The sequence below is a fragment of the Adiantum capillus-veneris genome, chromosome 11 (assembly GCF_014529385.1).
Source record: "Adiantum capillus-veneris isolate H3 chromosome 11, ASM1452938v2, whole genome shotgun sequence".
Classification (NCBI taxonomy): Eukaryota; Viridiplantae; Streptophyta; class Polypodiopsida; order Polypodiales; family Pteridaceae; genus Adiantum; species Adiantum capillus-veneris.
In genome coordinates, this window is record NC_140941.1 from 146,530,082 (window position 1) to 146,552,913 (window position 22,832).

The 22,832-nt window shown below is 44.0% G+C and overlaps 1 protein-coding gene across 4 annotated transcripts in view; it reads right to left on the reverse strand.

The window, feature by feature from the left end:
* Positions 1-22,832, reverse strand: part of LOC147448177 (glutamate--cysteine ligase A, chloroplastic-like) — a 141,356-nt gene that overhangs the window by 76,917 nt on the left and 41,607 nt on the right. For 3 of the 4 annotated variants that reach the window (XM_086524031.1, XM_086524035.1, XM_086524034.1), the window contains 3 exons: positions 9,998-10,066; positions 9,838-9,908; positions 9,371-9,439 (listed from right to left, as the gene is read on the reverse strand). In XM_086524031.1, coding sequence (XP_086380157.1) covers positions 9,371-9,439; positions 9,838-9,908; positions 9,998-10,066 — 209 coding nt within the window. The remainder of the gene's footprint in view (positions 1-9,370; positions 9,440-9,837; positions 9,909-9,997; positions 10,067-22,832) is intronic. The other variant, XM_086524032.1, reaches the window with a different exon arrangement.

Below are 22,832 nucleotides of genomic sequence, written 5' to 3' on the forward strand. Positions count from 1 at the left end.
GCCAAGATGTGCCTATCATGCCTACTACAATGCCCATGTTGCAGACCATCCCTTATGACAACTTGGGGGCACTAGAGAAGCCGAAGGCTTACAAAGAAGGTGGTGCAGCTATAAAGTTAGTACCTTCAGTGGTTTCGAGGATAAGACGAAGGCTCTTACCTTCCTTCAGCAGTTTGATACAGCATATGCAGTAGGAAATTTTACAGAGGCCTCGAAAGTCAAGAAAGTTGCCACATTCTTAAAGGACAATGCGCTTACATGGTGGACGACATTGTTAATGCAAGGACAGGCACCCGCCACTTGGGTTTACTTCAAGCAAATGTTTGCATCTGCTTGGCTATCAAATAAATTTGAGGCCGACGTCATGACAGATTGGCACCAGCTTACTTCAGCTTCGTGCAAGAGCTTGCTAGAGTACAATAGGAGGGTTTGCAAAGCGTTACTCTCAGTGACCTCCTACAGATTTGTGCCATTGACAGAGCAGATAGAGAAGTACTGTTGTGGGCTGCCTAGAGGGCTTCGCGATTACTGTACAAAGAACAGAGTGGCTACCCTTACTCAGCTTATGGAAGTTGCGAACACTGGTCTTGCCTTGTTGAAAGGAGAGGACAGTGGATTTTCGAGGAGTGACAAAGGAGGGCAACAAAAGAAAAATTCAACGAAAAAGCCCTTTGTGAAAATGGCTCCTGATGCGTCACAGGGGTCAGAAAAGGCCACCAAAGACGAGGATTCAGCCGGGACTTCTGGAGCGCAGGCAAAGAAACAGAAAAGGAAGCCTTTTGTGCGCAAGTCGCTCGAGGAAAAGAAGGTCCTAATGGCTGAGAACAAATGCTTTATATGCGAGCAGCCTGGTCACTTTTCTATCAATTGTCCACAAAAGAAAAGGCCAACTGACTTTGAGGATATAGAAGACCACAAAGGCAAGAAGCCTAAACCCACGGCAGGTTTAGTGTCTGATATGGTGGGTGACAGGCGCAGCACAGATGCCAGTGAGTTATGCAGAGCATCGGGTAAAGTTAGGGATTAGACGGCACTCATCTTCTTTGATCCAGGTGCCAAAGCCAACTTTATCTCACCAGAGTTAGCTATGAAGCTGGGCATCACAGCTAAAGAGATGGGGTACACAGCAGAGGCAGGGTTGGTATGTCCTGGCTACTCAGAGTGTGTTACTCCCATCATTGGAAAACTGCGTCTACATATTCAATCGTATGTGGACACATAAGAGTTCTACATCATGCCGCTGGAAGGTTGTGACGCCTTGTTGGGGATCCCGTGGATGTTCCAAGTGCATGGAGTCTTGGATACCTACAACAAAAAGATCACTGTACAGCATAGGGGCAAAACTCACATCTTGGATGTAAAGCTTAGAGGAGAGTCAGTCCCTATTGTATCTGCTTCTCCTATCACTTCTGTAATAAAGAATCATCTTTCTGTGTACTTGATTTTTGCACGTGATGTCTCAGATAGTGATCAGTCAAATTTATCTGTGTTAGATAAAGAAAGGTCAACATTTTTGCAAAAGTTTAGTGACTGTTTTTCTGATTCATTACCGTCGCAATTGCCGCCAGAGAGACCTGAGGACCATCAGATAGATTTGATGCCACGGTGTAGCCCACCAAATAGATCTCCCTAAAGGGTTAGTGCGGCGCAGCAAAAAGAGATTATGGGCTAGGTTGAGGAGTTATTAGAGAAGGGGTTGATTCAGCCTAGTTCTTCACCCTTTTGCTCCCCAGTGCTCCTAGTGCAGAAGAAGGATGGCTCATGGCGCATGTGTATTGATTACCGTGCGTTGAATAAGAATACCATCAAGAATAGGTTCCCTATTCCTAGAATTGATGATATTCTCGATCGTTTAGAGGGTGCTGCAATTTTCAGCAGGATAGACCTTAAGAGTGGGTACCATCAGATTCGTATAAGGCCAGAGGACGTGCACAAGACTGCGTTTAGAACGACATTTGGTCTTTATGAGTTTCTAGTGATGCCGTTTGGGCTAACAAATGCTCCTGCCACGTTCAACAGAATGATGGACCGGATTTTCCGCTCGCATCAACAGTTTGTTGGAACGTCCTTCGATGACATGATAGTGTATTCGAAGAATGAAGAGGAGCATAGGCGTCACTTGACCATTGTGTTCGAAGAGCTGCGCAGTCACAAGTTACTTGTCAATCCTAAGAAAAGTGAATTCTTCCTCGAAGAGATCCACTTTCTTGGCCACATAGTTTCAAAGGATGGTGTTAGAATGGATCCCGCAAAGGTCGAAGCTATCAAGACATGGCCAGACTTGAAGATTGTGCACGATGTCAGAAGCGTCTTGGGATTGTGTTCTTACTATAGAAGGTTTATCGAAAATTTTGCAGAGATAGCATCGCCTCTTCACGCTTTGCAAAAGAAAGAGGTCACTTTTAGATGGACCCAAAAAGAGATTTCAGCTTTTAGTCTCTTAAAGGCAAAGTTGACTTCACATCCAGTTATTGTTTTGCCAGATCTCAGGAAGTCATTTGTGGTCCAGTGTGACGCATGTGGCATTAGCATCGGAGCAGTGCTAATGCAAGATGGACGGGTAGTAGCTTATGAAAGCCGAATTTTGCAAGGGCCAGAGAGGACTATGCAAGTCTATGAGACAGAGCTCTTGGCCGTGATTCATGCGCTTTCTAGTTGGAAGCACTACCTGTTAGGTGCTGATTTTGTTGTCCAAACAGATCATCAGACCTTGCGATACTTCTTGACACAGTCAAAGTTATCCGAAAAGCATATGCGATGGGCAAACATTCTTTCCATGTTCACTTCCAGATTCTGCATGTGGAAGGCAAGAAGAATGTTGTGGCTGATGCGTTATCAAGAAAGCCACAAATTTCAGCTGTGTCAATTCCTTATCATCATGAATTAGATGACATGAAGGAACAGTATACTGCTGATGAAGATTTTGCAAGGATCTTTGAACAGTTACAAGAGGGGCAACATCACGAGCACTACCTCCTCAGAGACGGTTTTATGATGATGCATGGCAGACTTTGTGTCACTAGACCACTGCGACATAAGGTCATGGAAGAGAGTCATGTCCCACCGTATGCAGGGCATTGTGGCATTGATGCAACAGTTAAAGCGGTAGAGACATTCTTCTATTGGCCTACCTTGAGGAGAGATGTGGATGCCTTTGTGCGAGCATGCATAGTTTGCCAAAAGGTCAAGTTTGACAGGCAAAAGGCACCAGGGTTGTTACAACCACTGCCGATTCCAGATAAGCCATGGGAAAGCATTGCTATGGACTTTATCTTTGATCTTCCAAGAACGCCAACAGGGAATGATGGTATATGGGCCATTATCTGTAGGTTCAGCAAGCAGGCCCATTTTATCCCTGTCAGAAAGAAGATAAAATCTGATCAGATGGCATGCTTGTTCATGTACAATGTGTCTAAGTACCATGGTATGCCACAATCGATTATCAGTGATCGTGATCCTTGCATGACCAGTTTGTTCTGGAGAGGATTGTTTGAGAACATGGGCACTACGCTCAAGTTCTCGTCTTCGTTTCATCCACAAAATGATGGACAGTCAAAAGAGGCTAATTCTACTGTCTTAGATCTACTGAAATGCTATGTGTCAGATAATAAGGGCAGGTGGGAACAGTATTTGCCTATGCTTGAGTATGCATACAATAATACGATGCAGTCGTCTACTGGCAAAGCACCTTTTGAAATTGTTGAAGGCGGCAAAAAGGTTCCTCCCATTTTGCATACAAAGGACAAGATCTTTGAGGCAGATAGATATGTTGAGAACATGTATGAGATGTATAAGAAAATTAAAGTTGCCTTGAAGAAGACTCGAGCAAAGCAGAAAAAGGCTGCTGATCGTCACCGTCGTGAATTGCTATTATCACCTAGTGATTGGGTTCTGTTAAGGTTCGACAAGGCAAGGTTAAAGAAGATGAAGGGCAAGGAACGGCTATTTCCTAAGCTCAGCGTGCGTTACTATGGGCCTTTTCAAGTGCTTGACAAGATCAGCGATGTGGCTTACAGGCTGAAATTGCCTCATGCGTGAAAGATTCATAATGCGTTTCACGTGAGTCTTCTAAGACCTTCGTGGGTGATGTGCCAGAAGATATGCCAGATGAGGATCAGCCAGAAGTTGAGGAACTTGATGAGATCCTGGTACCTGAGCAAGTTTTGGCACATAAACACAGAAAAGTTAAAGGACAAGTTGCAAGACGCTATTTGGTGAAGTTCAAGAACTATCCGCCTATGGATGCAAGGTGGATGGAAGAGCATGAACTGTCAGAGTCACCAAATGTATTGCAGCTTTACCTTGAAGCCTTTAAGTTACAGCCTACTTATGCCCCAACCCAACGTGTGCAAAGGAGGGGTAATGATAGAGCTAGTACATCAAATGTACATATGAATTCAGTGTAATAGATGGAAATGACAAAAGTATGAAGGCCTCATTAAGTCATTTGTATCTATATGTTATGACCTTTCTTGCGGATACATGCAATGATAAAAGAGTGTTAATAGCACAAGATCATCAGTGGCGTGTATTTATGGTATGCAATCGAGCATGTTTGCGATTTCAAGAGGGGGGTATATCACGGGGACGTGGCAACTGTTAACTATGTCACGAGGGCATGGCAACTGCTAACCTTAGTTGTTGGTTTCTTTCCAAGGGGTTTTGTTTTATTTTTACATCCTCTTCTTGAAGTAGCAAACGGTCGGACATTGCATGGCCAATGTGAACGGTAGTTTCACCCGCAGATCGGTAGTGGTCGGCACTAGAATTCCTATGGTAAGAGGATGTCTAGGCTCACAGCAAGATCATATAGATCCCCCTGTCGCACTTAGCAAGTTGGTGGATACTAGGAAGTGAACTCAATAAACGCCTAAAGTCAAGGTGTGATTACCAACTGAAAGTATCCGATAGTTTGGCCACATTGCATTTTTGGATGCGGTCCCAATGAGGATAGATGGTCAGAAGACCAGTGGGAGCCCAACGAAAGCATCTCCTAAAATTTAGGGAACTGCTATTTTGGGCCGAGAAATGTGTTCGCGTCATTACCTTCGGTATGACTAGGGGAACATTTTATAACTCTGCCGCGAAGTCAACTAACGCGTCGGTTGAGGTATTTTTAAGCGGCGAACCCAAAACGGGAAAATGCTTGTAAATGCGCCAAGTGGCACATTCCTGTGCACTTTCCTCATGCAAGAAGAAGTGGCGCTGAAATTTAAGATGGGAGAGGCCTCATTATGCATTTTGTCACAGGTTAAGAGCTATGGAGTGCTTCCTTTCCCTCTTATGTACAGTGCGGTGCCAAGGGTGATGCCCTGCACGCTACGCATTGCTCTCTCTCTCCCCTACGAGCAGTATGTTATGCCCCACTAGTGGGCTTTTCATTTGAACAATGTACAGTTATGTGGGTTTATGCGCGATTGCCGAGGCAAGAGCCTCTTGCACAGGTACTGGATTAGCTAGTGGCTAATCCCCTGCAGGTACAGGTGAATTCAGAGAGGTTTCACATCAGAAATCTCGTCCGATTCAAAGGGCAAGTAGCCCTATAGGTGCGGGAGCTCGAGGTCTTGCTACAGATGCGACCAGCACGCGAAACGGAGCCCAAAACAGGGAATTACACCCTACTGTGTAGTTTTGCAGGTTTAGGGTTTCGGCCCTAAACGGACCCTAATAACCCCAGGAGGTTCGGGGACGCGAGGGGACCGCCTTACAGGTGAACTGGCTGATTTTTGGGGCAGAAAACAGAGAATTCAGCGTGCTGCAGATTCTCGCCAGGTTTTGCAAAGTGTCTGTATGCGTCGGGAAAGTCACCTATTGCGTGGGGATACTGATTGTGAAGCGTCCTAGTACAGTTATGCTGCCAAAATCGGGCCAGAACAGGTGTTTCTTAGCCTAGATTGTGCCGGGGAGCTTGTAGGAGATCACAAGTAGGTTTTATTCCCTCTGTTAAAGAATAAAGAAATACCGAAAGGGGCACCAATTTTGGGGCCTACAGGTTGTCGGCGTCTGCTCGGAGCATTCTAGCTTCCGAGCCGTGTGTGTACTTAGGTGTTAATCCCTGTGACAGGTTACCTTTGCAAAGTACTATGTGTGTGTCTAAAGTAAAGAATTTCGGGTGAAAGCCAATGCCTACCGCCCTACGGGCCGGTTTCATACAGAGTGTTGATTTTAGAGGATTTGACTCTTGAGTCTTGGGCATCAATGGGAGGACTTGTGTCATAGATCCTGACCTTGCAGATCTTGAGACAGGCCACTGGCGTCTTTGGGCTTGGGAGAGTTGCCCTCTGTGGCTCGAGTGCAATGGGACCCTGGAGAGTGGTTCTGGAGGGACCCCTTCTCTGCAGCCGATCACCCTCGGATCCCATTCTTTCAGTACACAGTTCCACTAGGGCGCCACATACTGGCAGCACGGAGGGAGGCTCGCCTTGCTACAGCACTTCATTGGCAGGAAGAGGGTCTCACACCTGAATTCTTGTCAGGCTTTTGTGAGAGGATGTGTGACTCCAGACAGCAAAGGAGAGTCACTTTGTTCTAGTGGCTTGTTGCACACAGAGCTACAGCAGTTGGGAGTTGGCTAGTGCACACTGGCTTTTCGGCATCCTATGCAGCTTGTGGTCACCTTCTGGAGAGTCAGCGACACTGTCTGTGGGACTGCCCCATGGCACAGCAGGTTTGGCTTCGGGTTCTTCAGCTGATGCCGACTCTTTCCACAGCTCGACAGTACACTTGGGGTGTTGCAGCTTGGTCCACACTTACCGGCCGTGCGCTCCAGTTTGAGTTGGCTCCCACCAACAAGATGATAGTGATCTAGGGGGGGTCAACCTACACTTCAGCTAGCCACAGAGCTTACTCCCCAGGAGTGGTGCAATGAGAGACAGGTGTGTTGGGAGTTCATCTGCGGCCTCACACTCTAGTTCGTTTGGCGGGCCTGCTGCTTTCGCATCTTCGAAGCTAGCCTTGTCCCTCCGGCAAAGGCTATTGGTGATTTTTAGTTGGAGCTGATTCACACCCACGGGCCAATTTGAGAGACTCCAAGGCAGCTCGGACCGCATGCCGGAGCGCAAAGGCTTTCTTGCGACTCTGGTGCCAAGGACCTTTTTTCACCATGGTCTAGGGGGCGCCCAGATGGCACTACCGTACACCTGTGTGGCTCTTTCCTCCTCCCATCTCTTGATTTAGCCCATTGTACATATTCTGTTTTTTCATTGGAGAGTCTCCCCTTGTTGTTGATGTAGCCCTCTCTAGCAGAGGTGGTTGTAGCCCTATGGGCAGTTTTATTAACTAATGGAAGGATCTCTTTCTCGAAAAGAAAAAAAATGTGTACACTTGAACTGTAAAGGTTAAAAACTGTCGATCTACTGGAATTAATAAAAGCCATCAAGAACAGACAACTCTGATGTGTACACTTGAACTGTAAAGGTTAAAAACTGTCGATCTACTGGAATTAATAAAAGCCATCAAGAACAGACAACTCTGATGTGTCATATGATGGGTGACATTGAGCATCGCGAAGGAGCTCTATCATTAGTTCGGTGGTAGAGATCAAGAAGTGGATATTCTTGATGACGCGTGACGGAAGCATCAGAAGGAGAATATTCCATTGGTCTGGCATGAAATCCGAACTGGAAAAAGGAATACGCGTAAAGACGTAGGCACAAGAATAAAGATGATTCTGAGAATCTTTTTCTAAAAAGCGGTCTATTTTTAAGTGCTTTCCGAAAAAAGCAGATGCTTTCCAACGAGGAATTTGTGTTTGCATTGCATCTGTGCCTGAGAGCTACATCTAGGGACACCTGGGAAGTGTTGTGTAGCATCAGTTTTCAGCTCATTGAGTTTTATTGAGTTTTTAGGCAGCCAATTAAAAAATTAAAGCAACGCTTGCTCTAAAATACAACCAGCGGTACCTCTTGGGCTGAAATTCAGCACTCTCTCTCTCTCTCTCTCTCTCTCTCTCTCTCTCTCTCTCTCACACACACCAAACTTGCCGCCAGCCGTCCCTCTCCTCTAGTGCCCCGTCTACTGCTCTTGTTGCCGGCACCGCACCGGCTATTCCTGCCGGTCCCAGGTGCTTATATAATCATCCAACGCCTTTTTCTCTGTGGTAGGTCTACCAGTATTAGCAAGAAGGAACACCGCCATGAGAATTCGCAAGTGAACGTGCAAAGCCAAGGTGTGAAGGTCGTTTTACTGTGCAAGGAGCGACGGGTACCGATTTTGAATACGCTCAATGAGTTGTTGTTTTGTGTTTGTGCTTTTTGCAGGTACTCCATCATGGAGGAGTCCACGCAAGGATTCCGGAAACAGAATCAAGAACGGTTTGCGGAGTTTCACACTCCGTGTGCAGACGAAATTGAGAGCTTGTATCTCGGGATTTCCCGCACGGGAAGGAATTGACCATCGAGTCTAAGAGTTAGAATGGAGGGGTTACTCCCGTTCTTGTGCTTGTAAAAAAATTCTCCCTAATAAAAATTCTCTTTAAGGGGGGGAGACCAGCCCATCTTCTTGTTCCAAATACTCTATCGATCTTCTCCCCGGTCTCTTTTGGTTGAAAGTTTATTTATTTTCAGATTGTTGATTATTCGTGTGCACTCTCGTTTGTGACACATAAAACCCCAACACCCCCGGCCCCCAATTGCAAGCAAGAGGGAGGCACTCTCCCTGCCTTTACTCCTTGATGTGCTTCAAATGAGGGGCAATTGGGTTAGGTATACCCCGCCTTTACTCCTTGATGTGATTCAAATGAGGGGCAATTGGGTTAGGTATACCCCGTCTCCACTCAATTTTCATTTCATATGGATGATCGATGTGTTGCCACGTGGCACCTACAACGCTTGATTGAAGATGTGACAACCTGCTGACATGGCTTAGCAGATAAAGTGGCAAAGAGATGACATGGGTCTGCCACAATTTTCACCACAAATCACAGGACTGTATGGACAGTTGACGTAACAGCAAGGCTGCTTTTTTCCTCCACGTGGCTTTTCTCCAACTATACACAAGAGCAGCTTTTATTCCTTACACATGGGATGTTTTTGTCTTCCCTAATTATCTGTACCTTTTTATATTGTTATTTAAAGCCAAGGCAATTAGTTTATGAGGCTGGACTTTGTAAGTATTTCTTCTTAGCCAAGGGGAGTAATTTTATTCACTTTCTCTATCGTTCACAAAACTTTACAGAAAGACCCTTTCATTACATGTTACCAAGAATGACTTCTTAAATCTTTTCGCATCACATTCTCAGTAAATCAGCACACATGCCCCTAAAACCTCTATTACCAAGTTGTTGAACATAAAAAAAATTTAAGCAAAAACCAGTACCTTTGCATCAACTGATGGTCATCATGAACCTGGACAGATGTGCAATAAAACTTACCCAAAATCTTCTTTGAACACAAATGGTAACATTCCAGTTCTATTGTTGTCAACGTCCTTCCAAATCTCACTGAAAATAATAGTAGTATATATATATATGCAGTTTAAGGATTGCTGCCACAACCAGATAATTAAAGTGAATGATGAAACATCAGTATGATTATATGCAGCCAGTTGGAAACTATCAAAACAAGCTGATCTCCAGCGTCAAACTATGGAGAAATAAATGGTATCAAGCAACAAAACGAGAGTGCATGCAATTAATGTGCAAATACTCATTACGCAACAATTGATGTATTGTGAGTGTATTTGTAGCAAAATAACTTGATATTTGAAAAGACCACACTAGTAATCACATGGAACAATCCTCTAAGATTGTAAAGCTTTTGATCAAATATCAAAAAAGTAAATCCCTAGGTAAGCAAGAAGACAAATCTCTAAGAAATCAAAAGATGAGCCCCTGCCAACCTTCTGAAGCTGAGGTACCCGTTGGGTTTCCCTTCTGTAAAAGGAGAATTTGCAAAGAGAGCTGTTGCGATCTGTAAATTTGAAATACTCGTAAGGAAACAAACCAGAGATCCTGCTATCCGTAGCTTTAATGGGATGAATTTGAGATCAGAAAACCTACAGGCTGTAAGGCCAAGCCAACTCGAAATTTGTTCACCATGTCTTGTTCAGAGCTGAAATCCAAATTCACCTGATCATGAAAGAATCATCAGCAGTTATAATGCGATAAAAATTATAGGTGACCCAACAAATGGTAAGTCTCGCACAACGATAAAACCCAAGCTTAACATTTTGACAACTTAAAACATACATTAGATAGCTTTTAAACAAGGAGAAACCACAAAATAAGCTGACTATCTCAACCCCCAAAAGCTCATGAACTCATCAAGCATAGAAATTAAAATCTGCATAAAAAAAGCAGGCCTAGGTGTGCAGAATAGTGAAATCCCTGAAATCAGACTCCTCTTATACCTGCTATGTGATATCACAATCCTAGAGCTGTTTTTTACACAAACTTTGTTTATCCTCCCTTTGGCCTCTGAAACCGCACTACTGTGGAACAGGTACCCTAAAAGACCACTAATCTTTCCAAAATCCTCAGGATAACACTATCAAGTCAGAAAATCAGTCTGATGATACAAAAAACATGAAAGAAAAATCCAAAAACAAACTTCAAAACCGCTTACATTTCTGATTGCCATACATTCCTTCATTTTGCAACGGATTTAATGGTTAGAGATTCCTACTTATGGTGGGATTTGGGTCTTGTTGTAGATCTCATCTTCCAATAATGAATCCCGAAATTCCTCAAAATCATCTTCACAAATTGCCACTTCATGACTTGTAATTGGCATATCATCATCCAGCAAAGAATCAAAGAAAGTATAATCGTCCTTATCTTTGTCTGGTAACGAAGTATCTTTTGGAAAAACTTCTTGCTTGAAATCATCTTTGTCTTCCTCAATTGATTCAAGAGAAGTTAATGAATTCAAAAATTCATCAATAATAATTTCTGCATCCGCATCGAAAATCATATTCGTTTCACAATCCACTATATCATGCCGTTTGACTTGTACACGTGAGGCTTGAATAACTCGTTCTGCATGATAAAGCCCGCGTAAAATCAATTCGTGTCCATCTTTGAACAAATTGATAGTATGTCCTCGAAAGCTAATAGCTGGTGTTGCTAAATTGGCTTTATTTGACAGAAAAATAATTCTAAATGAATTATTGGATTTATAAGTGAGAGGGTTTTCTCGCTTGGAACACCAAGAAAATAATTGTAAATGAATTATTGGAATTTTAAGTGAGAGGGTTTTCCTCACGGGAGACATCCGAGTACAAGGTATTCCTAGTGCGTCATTCAAAGTAATGACGGGAGCACTGTGAACGGGAATATCTGTAAGGCCACCAGGAACGGGTACTTCTGATGCGTCACATCGTATGGGTGACAGGGAGCACCGGGAAGAAGTATCCGACCATCCGGGCATCTCTGATGCGTCATAGGATGGGTGACATAGAGCATCGTGAAGGGAATTGTACCGCAAGTTCGGTAGGAAAGGACTAGGTGATGGGTATTCCTGATGCGTCACAAGGTGGGTGACTACTGCATCCGAAAGGGAATAACCATAGTCGAGAGGAAATCCGAACTGGAAAGAGGAATACGTGTAAAGACACAAGCACAAGAATAAAGATGGGTTCTGAGAAGCTTTTCTTAAAAAGCGGAAAATTTGAACGAGTTTTCCGGGAAAAGAAAACGCTTTCCCGCGAGGAATCTATGTCTGCATTGCATTTGTGCATCCAAGGACGCCTGGGAAGTGTTGTGAAAAGCATTGTTTTAAACTTATAAGATTTTATTGAGTTTTTGGGCAGATTCAGACCAATTTTAAAACATGCCGTCCGCCCACTTAATAAGTGGGCAGCCACTTAGAAAATAAAGCAACAAAACCAGCCAGCAAATTCTCTCTCCCTATTTCGGATAGAGCAGCGCCAAAAAAAATATATATATATAAATATAAAAAAAAACGGAGTCGATCTCTATGCGAGCAGCTATTTGTGCCGTGGCCAAGGAGCTATAAAAGCACCACATGCCCTCACTGAAAGGGAGTTACCAACGTCAGCAAGAGAAGACTCTGCCGCAAGAGATCGCGAGACTACGAAGCACGAAAGTCGCTTTTCCTGCGCAAGAGCGACAGGTATCTATTGTGGATTCGCCATACGAATTGTTGTCGCATGTTTGCGTGTGTGTTTGCAAGTACTTCATCGCGAAGGAGAAGCCAGAAGGCTTCGGCCTACTTAGGAATTCCGGGAACGGAATTCGAAAATTGTCTCCGGAGTCTTGACTCCGAGTACAGACGGAAAAAGGATTGAGAGCTGGTCTCTCGGATTTCCCTTACGGGAAGGAACGACCATCGAGTCAGAGAATTAGAACCGAGGGGTTTTCTTCGGTTCTTGTGCTTGTAAAAAGATTCTCCCTAATAAAGGATTCTCTTTAAGGGGGGGACCAGCTCATCTTCTGGTCCCTAGTACTGTGTCGATCTTCTCACTCTCTCTCTCTCTCTCTCTCTCTCTCTCTCTCTCTCTCTCTCTCTCTCCCCTTTGGCTTCAACAATAAGTGATAAATCTTGTTTATCCGAATGTATTTTATATTGTTATGCGCTCCCGTTTGTGACAATGGTATCAGAGCATGGTCTCCTCGCTTTCTCTGTAAAGGAGGACGACTCTAGGAAGATACGGGAACAAGCCAAGAGAGAAGTAAGCAGGCGGAAACCTAAGTCCTGCAAGAAAAAGCTCGCAGAGTTGGAAATTTTTTCTCTCTGCAAGAAGTCTACACAAGACTTGGGATTCTCTGAGAAGGCAACAAGAGCATGATGCTCAAGAACCTAGAAGAACCTAGAGAACCCAAGGAGCGGAATGCTCAAGATCCTTCAGAATCCAGAAAATATCCATGAACATCAATCCATAACCATAGCCAAGAAATCCCGTCATTCCGGGAAGGATATGAAGAAGGTCTTTAGACCTCAGAACACTCCGGTTAAGTTTGATACTTTTGACGGAAGGGAAGCTTCATGTCCCGAAAGCTACAACTTTCATTCAACAGTTTGAAGTTGCCTTTGCAAATGGCAATTTCTTAGAAGTGTCGAAGGTGAGACATGTGACCAAACACCTCAAGGGGGATCGCAAGTACTTGGTGGTATACCAAAGCTCTGCAAGAAACTTACAACAAGACTTGGATTCAATTCAAGGCTGAATTTTCCGACAAATTTTTTTCCTCTACGCTTTGAGGAAGGCATCCAAGAAGATTGGGATCGGTTTGCCCAATAGAAACACGAGTGAGTCAAAGCAAGTAGTGATTCACTCTTGCCAAGGTCACTCCACTCTCGACCCTCTCTGAGGGAGGAAAGATGAAGAAATTCAACAAAGGATTTTTGCCCGAATTTTGTAGACACATCTGCAAAATACTTTGCAGAGATGGTAGAGTCGGCAATAAAAGCTGAAAATGTACACCTTACATAGAATCCAATCCCCGTAGTGGGACGGGAACCATTGAACATAGAAAGTTCGGAGTAAGGGAATTCAATCTGACTCCTGAATTCTTGAATAGAAGACCCTCAAACTCTAAGTAAGAGGGCAGGTCTTTGATCAAAAGTTAAATCTTTGAGGAAGTCATCAACTGCGTATTGATTTTATGCACGAGATATGCACGTGTCTAACCAAGACAATCACTCTCGAGTGTTTATGAGTGTTTATGAGAGTAAGGTTAAGTCAGAACATTGTTTTATACGATGAACTGCTTTGCTTAACCATCTGAAAGGTCCATGATTGATCTGGTATCCGGTAGTTCTCCAACAAATTACTTGCTATTGTGGGTAGGAAATTATGAAGGAACCATTCTGAGCTTTCCAGCAAAGAAAAGCTTTCATTAAGCTTGAATACTCTTAAAGCCCACACCCCCTACCCAGTAAGGAAAGATATGGTAGTGCTTTTTGCACAAGTGAATGAACACTCTCTTTACGAGGGAAGGAACAAGCGACGACTACGGCCTGTGCTTGAGGAATTCAAGGATTAAAATCCTACATTATTTGATGAGTGGGTTTTGCTCTAAGATCGAGCCAAGAGATCGTCAAGGTGAGCATCTTCGCTCTAAGGATCTTACAAAGGGAAGGTAATTTCCCAATTTCACCGAAACTCTTAACACAGCTTAAGAATTATGTACACTTTTGAGTACATGGATAACACACGAAGATGCAGACCTATGCCAAGGAACTGGACGAGAGTTTGTTATACTCTCTTGAGCGCCTTTGTGAGCGCAAGGATATTCTGACACAAGAATCTCTATTTGAGGTGTGTTCGGTAGAAGGAATTTGAGTTTCTCTACGGAAAAGAGGTTTTTTTATGGTCGTTGATCATTGAGTACGCTATGTGCCTTTACCATTCCAATAGCAACTTTTGGTTGCGGTATATGTTTCTCCATGAGCAAGTCAAGTAGCATTAACACGCTGTTGGAATAAATTCGAACTATTATGTTCGTAAGAATATAGTTCGCCAACCGTTTCAAAATGGTAAGAATCAAAGAGGGTTCGCTCTATTGTGAACCGGGTTTGAACGTACATTCAGAAAATGCTATGGCTAGAATCCTATCTGCCAGAGGTTTTGCAGGTCGTCATTGATGCTCGCAAGGTGAATCATTTTTTATGATTTTGTAAGGAAGAGACGCTAATGGGCGTCAGGAAAACACTTCTGGTGGTAATAACTCGCAGGAGAAAAAGATTGGAAGGAAGTGCCGCCGTGCACAACGAATCTTCGGATTAGAACCATCTGCCTACGTTGAGCGACGGCCCAAAACAAGAACCTTCTTTAGCAAACTCTGTTTGGTGAAAGAAAGACATCGAGCTTAATGCTCTATGACTTGGGCATTCCCTATGTGGAAGGACACAAGAGGTTTAATACCCTCCGGACCAACAGCGCAGGATTATGCGCAAGGACAGATACCTAGATTGATTTCTAGGAGGAATATTCTTCTCAAGGTTGAGAAGGCGAAAGTGAGTTAACAGATTCTCGGACAGACGTGAATGATGAGTTCTTACGTGGCTCGTAAGTTTATGATTGGTGAAGGATATCCTCGAGGTACTAGAGGAAGGACACGAACCGGTAAAGTAAGTATTAAATTATTGAATTTTTGTTTGATTTAATTACTAAGTTCTCTTTTGGGAAAGGACTAGCTCTCACCATCGAGCAAGATTTGAAATTTTCCGGTTTCTCCCCGGCAGTTCAGTTCGACCTCTACAGTTGTGAGGACAACTGTTTATAAGTGAGAGGGATGTTGCTAAATTGGCTTTATTTGACAGAAAAATAATTTTGAATGAATTATTGGATTTATAAGTGAGAGGGTTTTCTCGCTTGGAACACCAAGAAAATAATTCTAAATGAATTATTGAAATTTTAAGTGAGAGGGTTTTTCTCACTAGAGACATCCGAGTACAGGGTATTCCTAGTGCGTCATTCAAAATAATGACGGGAGCACTGTGAACGGGAATATCTGTAAGGCCACCAGGAACGGGTACTTCTGATGCGTCACATCGGATGGGTGACAGGGAGCATCAGGAAGAAGTATCCGACCATCCAGGAACGGACATCTCTAATGAGTCATAGGATGGGTGCATAGAGCATCGTGAAGGGGATTGTACCGTAAGTTCGGTAGGAAAGGACTAGGTGATGGGTATTCCTGATGCGTCACAAGGTGGGTGATTGGTGCATCAGAAAGGGGATAACCATAGCCGAGAGGAAATCCAAACTGGAAAGAGGAATACGCGTAAAGACGCAAGCACATGAATAAAGATGGGTTCTGAGAAGCTTTTCTTAAAAAGCGGAAAATTTGAACGAGTTTTCCGGGAAGAGCAAACGCTTTCCCGCGAGGAATCTATGTCTACATTTCATTTGTGCATGTGGTTGCATCCAAGGACGCTTGGGAAGTATTGTGAAAAGCATTGTTTTAAACTTATAAGGTTTTATTGAGTTTTTGGGCAGATTGAGACCAATTTCAAAATATGCCGTCCGCCCACTTCATAAGTGGGCAACCACTTAGAAAATAGAGCAACAAAACCTGCCAACGAATTCTCTCTCCCTATTTCAGATAGAGCAGCCCAAAAAAAAAAACAAAAAAAACAACCGCGATCTCTACGCGAGCAGCTATTCGTGCCGTGGCCAAGGAGCTATAAAAGCACCACATGCCCTCACTGAAAGGGAGTTACCAACGTCAACAAGAGAAGACTCTATCGCCAGATAACGCAAGAGATCAAGAGACTACGAAGCACGGAAGTCGCTTTTCTTGTGCAAGAGCGACAGGTATCTATTGTGGATTCGCCATACGAATTGTTGTCGCGTGTTTGCGTGTGTTTGCAGGTACTTCATCGCGAAGGAGAAGCGAGAAGGCTTCAGCCTACGCTTGGAAATTCCGGGAACGGAATTCGGAAATTGTCTGCGGAGTCTCAACTCCGAGTACAGACGGAAAAAGGATTGAGAGCTCGTCTCTCAGATTTCCCTTACGGGAAGGAACGACCATCGAGTCAGAGAATTAGAATGGAGGGGTTTTCTCCAATTCTTGTGCTTGTAAAAAGATTCTCCCTAATAAAGGATTCTCTATAAGGGGAGGGGGAAACCAGCCCATCTTCTGGTCCCCAGTACTGTGTTGATCTTCTCTCTCTCTCTCTCTCTCTCTCTCTCTCTCTCTCTCTCTCTCTCTCTCTCTCTCTCTATATATATATATATATATATATATATATATATATATATATTCTTTGGCTTCAACAATAAGGGATAAATCCTATTTATCCGAATGTATTTTATATTGTTATGCGCTCCCGTTTGTGACAGCTGGATCATATTGGAATAACCAATGCTGGTCAAGAATCATGTTGTAAAGGCATGACTTCGAAATCCACTTGATCTGCATAAGTTTGAATCTCGAACTGCAATTGTCAAACTGTCTCATCACAAGTTAAAATTGATCCATCTGCTAATTCCACATCATATAAGTGAGATGTCTTTTGAATTGGCAAACCAAGCTGTCGAAGTATCGGAGTGCTGACGAAATTATTCAAGCAATCGTTGTCCACCAAAACATTGATGGAGCGACCATTGAGAGTTCCAAGAAGGCTCAAAACTTGCTTTGAAAGAGGCTCCAAAACTGAAGAATCACACTAAATATGCTTCATAAGAATAGTCGTATCCGTCGAGACATGAATTGTATTGACCACTGATTTTCCTTTATCTTGAGCAGAAGCTAGTTGTTCGGAATTCGATGATGTTTCCGCGTTAAAATTTCTTTTCAAATTAGACGGATTTGGTCTCTTTGGACATTGATACCATCTATGGTCACCACCGCAAATTGTACATAATCCTTCCTTCTTTGAAGTCTAAAGCATTTGACGAAGAACCTTGCTGAGTATTTGAGCGCCAATCTTGAGAAAAATCACGTCCTTTACCACGTCCTTTACCACAATAAAGTGGAACATTTGAAGAAGATCTGCTTTGAGATTGTCGATCTTGAGAATAGAACCTTGAGGTTGAATAAGACTCTATTGCTTGCTGTCTGAACTCAGATTGTTGCGGTTGACTTTGGCTATAGCTTTCTCTGCAATCGCGTTGTGAAAAGCGAGAAGATCTATCACAAGGAAAAAAATTCCGTGTCGGGCACAGATTATCGCCAAGACGCTCCACATAGCCAATTGCAGCATCCAAGGTGGTCGTCACGTGCACATCTAACCCTATATGCGTGTGGACAAGCTACTTCATGACAAGGGTTCAGTTAACTTAGGAAGTGTTTTGGCACCTTTATGAGTATGTTCGCAGACCGTGCATGTCCAGACACTTAGAGTAGTTGCATTTCCTTTGGTTGCACACAGCATGATCATCAAATTACAGTCAGTACCCATCAGGAGCATTTTAGAGTGCATAGAATCCGTTTCCCTATTTTATCCATTTTTCACTTATTATTATTAAGTGACTTTGATGGGAAATTGGGTGGGCATTTTTGACAAGCTAATATATAAGGAAACCTAGCACTAGCACTTTCTTGCAGAAGAGACAGCAGATAGCATCTTGCAATGCACCTTCTCAGCAAGACCGACAAAGGAACCTAGCATTTTCAGCCACAAGCGCTAGCGTTTTTCCTTGCAGATCAGCCTGGCGTTTTCAACATCAACAGAGCAGCATTAGTGTTTTTGCAGATCACAAGACAACCTAGAGTTTTTGCAGATTGCAACTCAGTCTAGCATTTTGCAGATTCCCGGTGACAGTACAGCCCATAGCATCAGCGTTTTGCATTTTCAGCAGTTAGACTACCTACCGCATCCCCCAGACCTCGCAGATCTCACCTTCCCGCAGCAGCAGATCCTCGCCGCATGATCAGATCAACCAGAGTTTGCAGATTCACCCCGCTATTCGCAGATTTCATCATCTGCGTTTTCAGCGCATCGTCGTCGCGTCGTCATCACCGCCAACGTCACCGACATAGAGTCAAAATTCAGCAGATACAAGATTTACAGATTTCAGTCGGCCCTTAGCGTTTCTAGATTTCAGCCCGTCTCGTCGTCGTCATCATCATTGGCAAGTCCATTGCATTTAGACCATTGTACGAGAAATGTGCAATCAATAGCATAGACCTCTCTCGCCATAGAGAGTGGGGCCCTTGGAGGAGGGTTTGACAACATTCTGATGTCGTATTCTCTTCTCTATCTCTCGGTCTCAGCACCTTCATTCACAGTGTTTTTCCACTTTGTTTGTAATCATTTGCACTCTCTGCACATCACATTGGTATCAGAGCTTTGGTAGTGTTCTGTATCCCTCAAGGAAAGAACCACAAGAATTTTTTTTGCTTAATGCAGTCGCACGTAACCCAAGACCACTTGGGCGTGTCGATTCATAATCGTGTTTTTGAAGAGTGACAGGAAACTCAAGAAAGAAGGGCTTGTCCAACCCCCCCTTGTTCCTCTTTTCACTCATTGAGAGCAGACCGTGCACATAACGGCCTGCCAATCGACGTGAGGTGGGAAAAAGCAACCTTGGTGTGAGCGCAAGGCTGCCAAGGGGTGCGCCCACATGGAAGAGTCGAGCTCGGGTAAGAGAAAAGCCTTCTCTAACACAACTTGCAAGCTAAAGACGAACCTCGAAAACCTCAAGAACCTCAAGAACTCAAGAACTCAAGGACTCGAACCCCAGAACCCAAGACCCTCAAGAACCCAAGTTCCTCGTGAATTTAAGAACCCAAGATCTCAGTGTATGGTCATCACCCGAAGCGGAATGGATACTTTGCATGAAGGTGATGAGCATGGAGGTGGTGAAGAAGAATTTTCCCCAGCAAGAGGTTTTTCCGACCCTCTATCACGAGTCTCTGGCAACTAACTTTACTTGTTGATTTCTTTTTGGGAGAATTTTATTTGGCTTGTTTTTAAAGCACCCCTCTGGAAATGCCAATGCCCGAGTTGCATGGTGTGAGGCGAACAGTGAGAGTCTAGGCCGGACGGCCAGTGAGCACTAAAGTTGGACAAATGGATTAAGGTTAGCCACGGTGGGGCTACGAGTATAAATCACTTGATAGCTGGCCGACATTGCATTTTTCGATGTGGTTCCAGTGGTGATTGATGGTCAGACGACCCGTGTGAGTGCCATGGAAGCATCTCCTAAAATTTAGGGAGCTGCTATTTTGGACCAAAAAAAGTGTCCGCATTTGTTAGCTCTGGAATGACAAGGGGAACATTTTATTACTCTGTCGCGAAGTCAACTGGACAACCGGTCGGGAGATTTTTAGCCGGCATCCGGAAACGGGAAAATACATGTAATTGTGCCAAGTGACACATTTCTGTGCACTTTCCTCATGCAAGAGAAGGTAGCGCTGAATTTATAGCTGGGAGGCTCATTTTGGAGTTCTCTATCACACGTTAAGAGCTATGGAGTGCTTTCTTTTCCTCTCATGTACAGTGCGGTGCCAGGAGTGATGCCCTGCACGCTACGCACTGCTCTCTCTCTCTCTCCCCTACGAGCAGTTGTGTTATGCCCCACGAGGGGGCTTCTCATTTGACCAATGTACAGCTGTGGGGATTTATGCTTCTGTGCCGAGGCAAGAGCCTCTCTGAACAGAAACGGGTGTAGCTAACTACTACACCAAAGGTGGCACCGGTGAGGGTGATAACCTCACCACACAGGTGCATTTTCAACGCTGCGTATTCGCTAAAATTGGACTATTTTGCAGCCGTCATGATGTCAGGAGCATTGGGAGCAGGGCCCCACTATTAGACGACAGTTCGGGGGCTGTTTAGGGCTGAAAACGGAGGAAAAAGCAGTACTTACAGCGTGCTGTAATTACTGTTTTGGGTCTATGCTATTGGAAACAAGTCGGAGCTTGGGAAACTGTCCAGGGCAAGTTTTGGAGCCATTATGCTGCCAAAATTTTGCCTGCACAGGTGCCATCTAGCTGGATGCACATGGAAGTCTCAAGGACTTGGGTTTTGTAGCTTATTCCTCATTCCTGAAGAGTAATAAAGAAATACCGAAAGGGGGGCCAACCTTTGGGGCCTACAGGCGTCACTGTCTGCTTGGGAGCATTCTAGCTTCCTGGCCGTGCTTTTGTTTTGAAGTGTAATTCCAATCTCAGTTACACGTTCCTTTTAAGTCATTGCTTTGAGTCGTAAAGTCACCTGTTAAAGATTCGGGTGAAAGCTAACGTCTACCGCCCTACGGGCGGGTTCCACCCTCCCCCTTCCCCATCTACGCCACGGTTTGCACCAAATCCTATGGAGGCTTTGGTCAAGTCGATGATGGATATGATGCTACAACAAGAGGCGCAACACGACACCTTTAATCGCGAGCGCAAGAAAGCGCGCTTGGTGGCCGAAGACAAAAGGGCAGCCTTGGAGCGTGAGCGTGAGCGCATGGCCGCCGACGAAAGACGAGCGGCCTTGAAATTACAAGGTGAGGCGCAGAGAGATCAACACATGCAAGAGTTGGTCCTACAGATTCTCACCTCAAAGTCCAACCCACTCAAGGACGTGGACGAATCATCAAGTAGTCGAGAAGCGGATTCCAACAACCCTGTCACGGAGAGTATAACGGTAAGATGGATGCTAATGTTATTTATTCTTGGTTGCATCAATTCAATGCTTATTTTGCGACAACTAAAAAGACAAGGAATAGCAAAGTTTTGACGGCAACCATGTATCTTGCCGGTGATGCCATTAATTATCAAGCGTGGCAAGAGGAGAAATTGGCCGTGCACCTAGAGGAAGCCGCAGACGGCGTGCCCCTTTCTTTCAATTGGGCCGACTTCCAACACAAGCGCAAGGCGCGGTTCTTGCCACCTCAGTACCTAGCACGGTTAAAGGAAGATCGGCGCAATCTTAAGCAAAATGGTACTCCAGTCGTGTTTTTTTCTAACCGTGTTTTGCAGCTTGGCACCCAATTACGCAAATCGGATGCGAAGCGCAAAGAGGCTTTCATTTTCGGGTTGGACGACTACATCAAGTTTGATGTCGAAGTCTTCGATCCCGTAGATCACAACAAGGGCGGTAGCGATTGCTCTCGCACAAGAGATGAAGCACAATAAAGAAAAGCCGAAGAAGAACAAGACTTCTCAAAGTACCTCTCAGACTCCTCAGAACCCGCAGAACGGTAAGAATGGTAAGAATGGTAACTCTTCTAACCAATCTTCCTCTAGTCTCTCAGAAAAGAACTCACAAAATGAATCTAAGGGTAAAGCTAACACAACTGTTAAACCTAAGCTCGCTCCAGATGAAAAAGCAGCACAAGGAATTTTAGGAGGATACATCACGTCAGAAGAACAAAGCATTTATTATAAGGAAGGTCGATGTTATCATTGTCACGTCAAGGGTCATATAAAGAAAACATGTCCTAAGATTGAATCTAGCGAATCTAAAGAACCCACAGAACCCACATCCTCTGTTAATGCTATAAATGAGAACATGACTATGACCCAAGTTTCTCATGATCCTCCCATTGATGAGTCTTTAAGTGTTATGGTCATGTGAAGGGCCAACGTTCTGTCATATTGTTTGATCCAGGCAGTATGCATGATGTGAAAAGTGACTCTCTTGTCGAAAGAGCCCGCTTGGAAGTTAGCAAGACATCTCCTTTCGAGGTGTCGGGCTTCGCTCCCGATAAGGACTCTCATTACACGAGAGTGCCTTGATGTGTTATTCACGGTTCAACAAGTATCCTTCCGCAGAAAATTTGTAGTATCTCCTCTTTCAGGATGTGATATGCTTTTAGGCATTCGATGGTTTCGTGAGCATAACCCTCTCATTGATTGGGCAGCCAATACTTTTACTTTCAATGCCAAAAGTGAGACTCCCATTGTCATTCATGGGGAGGAAGTTGTTCATTCTTCATCTCTCATTTCTAATGTGCAAGCGAAGATTGAAAAGAATCAGGAGGAGACTCTCTTAGTCTTTTCTTCTCCAAAGCACGACACACATGATTTGCATGATAAAGATGTGATTATTCACAATGATGATGATTTACATGATAAAGACGTGATTGTTCACGATGATGTTTTAGTTGATGCTTTTGAAACTAACCTCATTGCAGAATCGATCAATCACGAAGAACCGATCTTGCCTCTCAAGTTGAGGCCAAAGAACCCTCTTAGGAGGTATTGTGTGTCCGCGTGATTAGTCAGCACCCATTATTCGAGTGTTTCATTCATGACGGTTTCTTGTATTTTCGTCACTGTCTTTATGTATTCCCTTTCTACAGGCATGCCATATTGTACGATGCACATGATTCACTCATGGATGAGCACGGATATATGCGGATCACTCTTAAAAGGAAGAAAAGTTTGCATTCAAGGAATTCACATTCCATGTTTCTTCCTTGGCATGACACAGTATCCGAAAGAGCACAAGAAGGATTGAGCATCAAGCATCCACATTTCCATTGTGATT